General features: G+C 44.5%; 1 protein-coding gene and 2 non-coding genes across 3 annotated transcripts; all 3 read left to right on the top strand.

The window, feature by feature from the left end:
- The first annotated feature begins 414 nt into the window (after positions 1-414).
- Positions 415-2,979, top strand: LOC128902923 (cytochrome c oxidase subunit 7C, mitochondrial). The gene is made up of 3 exons (XM_054186669.1): positions 415-593; positions 1,646-1,791; positions 2,885-2,979. Exons 1-2 carry the CDS (start codon positions 519-521, stop codon positions 1,760-1,762), a joined length of 192 nt encoding a protein of 63 aa, XP_054042644.1. The 5' UTR covers positions 415-518; the 3' UTR covers positions 1,763-1,791; positions 2,885-2,979.
- LOC128903138 (small nucleolar RNA Z39) lies at positions 1,133-1,195 on the top strand. The gene has a single exon (XR_008464029.1). It is a non-coding gene; the product is annotated as a small nucleolar RNA Z39 (small nucleolar RNA).
- LOC128903137 (small nucleolar RNA Z39) lies at positions 2,168-2,229 on the top strand. Its single transcript, XR_008464028.1, has one exon. It is a non-coding gene; the product is annotated as a small nucleolar RNA Z39 (small nucleolar RNA).
- Positions 2,980-4,711: the final 1,732 nt, after the last annotated feature.

Genomic DNA, 4,711 nt, shown 5'->3' with positions numbered 1-4,711 from the left:
GATTGGCCTTCTGGGCTGCAAGTGCACATTGTTGGCTCATGTCCAGCTTTTCACCTACCAGGACCCCCAAGATTCAGGATTTCTTACTTGACAAGCTGACCTGTGCTATTAGCAAGATTAGCCTGAGGTGACACAGAAGTGCTTTTCACTCCACCTATCGCGATTGCTTTCGTTTCCTCTTGTCACAGCTGAACCTTTCCACCGCCTCTACAAAGCGCGTTGCCATTTCCCCCGCCGCACCTGACGCTCTGGCGGGAAGCTCGGAGCCGCCGAGAAAATGGCGGCCGGAGGGGCGGAGCTCGGCTTGACGCTCCCACCTCTGAGGCGCAGGGTTCGTCCAACCGCAAGCTGCTGCTTCGCACCACGTGACCACGTGGGAGAGACGCGAAACTACAACTCCCATCATGCCTACGGGACAGCAGCCATTTTCCCTCCCCTTCCGCTTTCCCAGAGGGCGCCGGCCGTGCTGCGGGAAGGTCGTGCAGGGGTGAGGGTCGCTGAGCTGCTCGCTCGGTACCATGCTGGCTGCCGGTGTCCGCAGGTTTACCACCTCTGCCCTCCGTAGGAGCCACTATGAGGAGGGCCCTGGAAAGGTAAAGTGGTGAGGAGGCCTCCCCCAGCGGCCCGCGGCGGCGCGGCCTGAAGGTCGCTGGAAGGGGCCTGCGGCCGGGCTCGGCGAGGGGATGGCGTAGGGGTGGAGGGGGAGGGAGGGCGACGGTTCGCCGAGGGGGAGGGGGAGAAAAGCGTCCCTGAAGGACACTGCGCCGACGGCGCCCACCTAGGCCTCGCCCCGGCACAGCCCCTGGGTGAGGGGCCGGGGAATTGGGGAGGCTGGTGGAGAGGGGCCGTGAGGGCGTCTCTGGAGCAGCACTGCGCGGCGGCCCCGGCTCGTGAGTGGTGCCGGGGTGAGGCGCAGCCCCGTCCTGCCTCGGGCGTGCTCAAGGTGAGTCCCTCACTTGATCATCCCTCGGGTTCTAAGGACCTGGGTGCCGTTGGGAAGGGCAGAGTAATGACTGCCCTGTTGCCAATTCTCCAGCTGGTGTTGGATGGGCTTTGAGGTGTTACGGCCACAGCACAGTGAACTGTGTGCGATTGACTTCAGTGTCCTTCCCTGCAACCTTCTGCTTCAGTGGTACAGATGATGAGTATTACAGTATGAGGGAAAACAATGATACTGTAAACGCTTTCTGATGTACCTTGTGCTTAATATTCTGTCCTAAGCCCTACATCTAAAAACTTATTTTATATATCTAATGAATATGAGGAAGTCTTCACAATGAAGGTAATTAAAAAGATTTAATTACCTTCATTGGAACAGGTTCCTTGGAGATGATGTGATGTCTGCATCTTCGGGGACATTTATACTTGACTGGATGAGGCTTTAAGCAAACTGGCCTTGCTTTGAATTGGGAGAAGAGAGGGGAGTGGACAAAATGACCTCCAGAGGTCACATCCAAGATGTTATAATTACTGTGTTTCTTTCCTTGAGAGGAAGGGAAGTTGTTTCAAGACTGAATATTTATTTTGTCAGTTTGACTAGCAGCAGAGGACTGCTAGTTCTCCGAGCTTCTCACCGTTTTAAAGTCATTAGGGAAGTAATTACTGTATTGATTGCAAACCTAAAATTCATATTTTTTTCTTCTAGAACCTTCCATTTTCTGTGGACAACAAATGGCGATTACTTGTATTAATGTGTGGATTTTTTGGAAGTGGATTTGTTGCCCCCTTCTTTATCGTCAGACACCAGCTTCTGAAGAAATGAAGAGGATAGACTGTAATTGCTCTAACTAGGTAACTGATTTTGTTAGATTTCATAGCATAGTGGAATCTGGTCAAAACTGAACTTTGAAGAGTCTAACCTCATCTTAAACCATTATTACAGTTTTCAGCCTTGCACAGTCCAGGTGCTTAGAGTTGTCGTCTGCAGTTGCCTGTACACTCAAATAATGAATAGGTGTAAGTTTGCTTCACAGGGCTGATGCACTCCCATTTACTTGTGAACTTTGACTCCCCAGAGGCCGCACCTCTCTGAGTGCACCTTCTTGTTAGCCGACAGCTGAGCTGATTGACAGAAGAGTGCTACTGATTTGATTTGGATAATAGCTATAACCAAAATCATGACTACCTTCTTTGAGGAAACATAACACGTATTATGTAGGAATTACTGGCATGTATGATGTGAAGAAAACAGTATGAGAAACTGTGATACTGTAAACGCTTTCTGATGTGCCAGTTAAAACTTGGTGGAAAACAAGATTTCTTGAACTTCAGCTCAACCATGTCAAAACAATCACACCATCTACACATAATGTTCCTAATCATTTGCAGGATAAAGCGTACTTAAAATAAGGTCAGTAACTGCAGAAGTGATTTTAACTGATGCTTGCTGATGAACCTTTACAAACAAAGCAAGCCACAGACATAGTTCAGACTGTGCAAGCATGCCATTTCCAGTTGAAAAGCCATTTCAATTTATCTTAATCTGATTCCGCTTTGGAAGTAGCTGGTGGTGTTAATTCTATAATCTGAGAAACAGTAGATCTTTCTGAGGAGCTGGAATGATCCAAGTAGTTCTTGTAAGAAAATAGTCCTCACTGGAGTCTCATAATTGAAACAAATTTAAGTCATCTGTGTAATTCTTTTGCCAGTCTGATGTTTTTGGCTCCCTAGACCAAGGAGAGAAAAAAAGAAAATTGGGACACTTGTACTGAACTTGAGCATTTAGAACTGTATGATTTCATTTAAGTCAAGGCTTCTGCTACAAAAACACCTGGTGGATGTAGCAAAGCCCATTAAAATTCTAGTTAAAGCATATCTTTATAACTTTTCTAATTGAAAGGTGATGGAGTTCTTCAATTTGTAATTCTCTTCTTTTTTCTTGCAGAGTTGAACTCTTCTACACAGCATCTTTCAATGGAAAAAGGATAGCTGCAATTGCGTACCATGCTGGCTATGTCTAAATAAAATCTTAAATCTGAAGATCTTGTGCTGTGTATTTTGTTAAACTCCTGAAGTGCTTTTGACAACTGGTGTGTACTGAGAATCCCTTCAAGTTGCAGTATTGTCATTAAATTAAACAGTAATTGTCTTTACATATAAAAATAGATGGTTGGAAAAATTGCATTTCAAAACTGAAGTTGGACTTAAAATTTTTAGCTGGATAGATGTTTAAATAGCTGTACTAAGCTATGTGGTGTTCCCAGACACACTACTCGTGTAGTAATGACCTGGGGTAGGTTATAACCAGTGAGCCTCACAGTGAGTTATACTGTCAGCATAATCCATGCTGCAGAAATTTTATTTTCAGCGTTTTGGGTTGATCAGTTGAGAATATTTTATTTGGCTTTGCTTCCACATTCAGCTAAAGAGCTGCTGTTAGGAGCTCTCTGTAGTGTGCTGTGTTAGTGTTGCTCTGAGGAGGAATGTGTGTGTTGTGCTGCAGGTTTATTTACGCTTCAGGCTCAGATGATGTAGCCTAGAAAACAAGTACAGTAGCAATAAATACATCTCTACCAATGTCTCTTCCAGTCAGTATTACATAGCCTATCAAAACTCTGATATTGCAAATTTGTAGCTGTTTGGAAAGAATTGATAGCTTTCAGTTTGTAGCTGTGGCACAGAGTCGTGCCAACACTGGGGCCTGTGTAATTGAAGGTAATGAAGGAGCTGTGAAGAATGCTGTCAGGATACTTCTGCCAACTTGACTATGACAGACAGATGTTTGAATTAGCAGCCCTGTTGACAGCGTGAGTAGAAAGTCACTTTCTCATCCACTTTTGTTGCGATCACCTCAACTGAAGACAGGCGGTCTGAAAAGCACTGGCGTAACCCTGCAGTGGTTACTTCACCCTTGCCAATGATGCTGTTAAGTGGAAAATATTGAGTTGCTTTCCTTCAGTGAGGTTTTCTGGTTTACTTTTTCACCCTGAAACAAGCCCTTCTGCTCTAGCACAGTGCATTCAGTGTGGCTTCCAACATCTTTCAGTCCATGAACTGAATACTTGCTTCATAAAGTTCAGGTTCTGATGGTATTGTTCAAATTTATATGAGTATGAGCTTGTCATCAAATACCATCAGCAGAAGTGTATATAAGAGCAATAAAATACTGTTCACAATAAAATAGTGTTCACAACATAATAGATTTTGGGTGCCACATTTCTTTTTGTAGGGGTGGCTTTAAAGTGCTGATGACGAGTGTTTGAAGAGCCTGAGCTGGGAACAAAACAGAATAATACTGTCCATTGCTACAACTTCTTCAGTAGAGCTAAAAGGAAACTTAATGAAGCATGGTGGTTTTGATCAAAGGACCAGCAAAGGCTGCAGAAAAGTGATAAGAAGAATTCAGAGGAAAGATACCAAACTGTAATAGGTTTGGATAGTAAGAAAGCCTTATGGCTATGACTGAGGTACAATTATGTGCTATAATTTGGTTTTTACTGTTAATGTGTGTATTTTCTGTCTGCAGAGTAATGCTTCTCAACACAGAATTAGTGTGTCTTGGAGTGAGCAAATGCCATGTGTGCAGCGTAGGTGATATGGGAACAGTCTGCCAAGATGCCTGGGAAATCCAGAAAAGGTGGCAATTTCTTGGTCTGGGCATTCGGATTTCCTGGAAGAACTTGGGCACTTTAAAAAAAAAAATCTGTCCTTTTTATGCAAAAATCAAAATGGGAGCTCTTAGGTGACAAAGTCTTGTTTGCCTCTTGTTGCA

Source organism: Rissa tridactyla, chromosome Z (genome assembly GCF_028500815.1).
Source record: "Rissa tridactyla isolate bRisTri1 chromosome Z, bRisTri1.patW.cur.20221130, whole genome shotgun sequence".
NCBI classification, from domain to species: Eukaryota; Metazoa; Chordata; class Aves; order Charadriiformes; family Laridae; genus Rissa; species Rissa tridactyla.
This window is presented reverse-complemented; position numbering and strand designations above follow the sequence as displayed.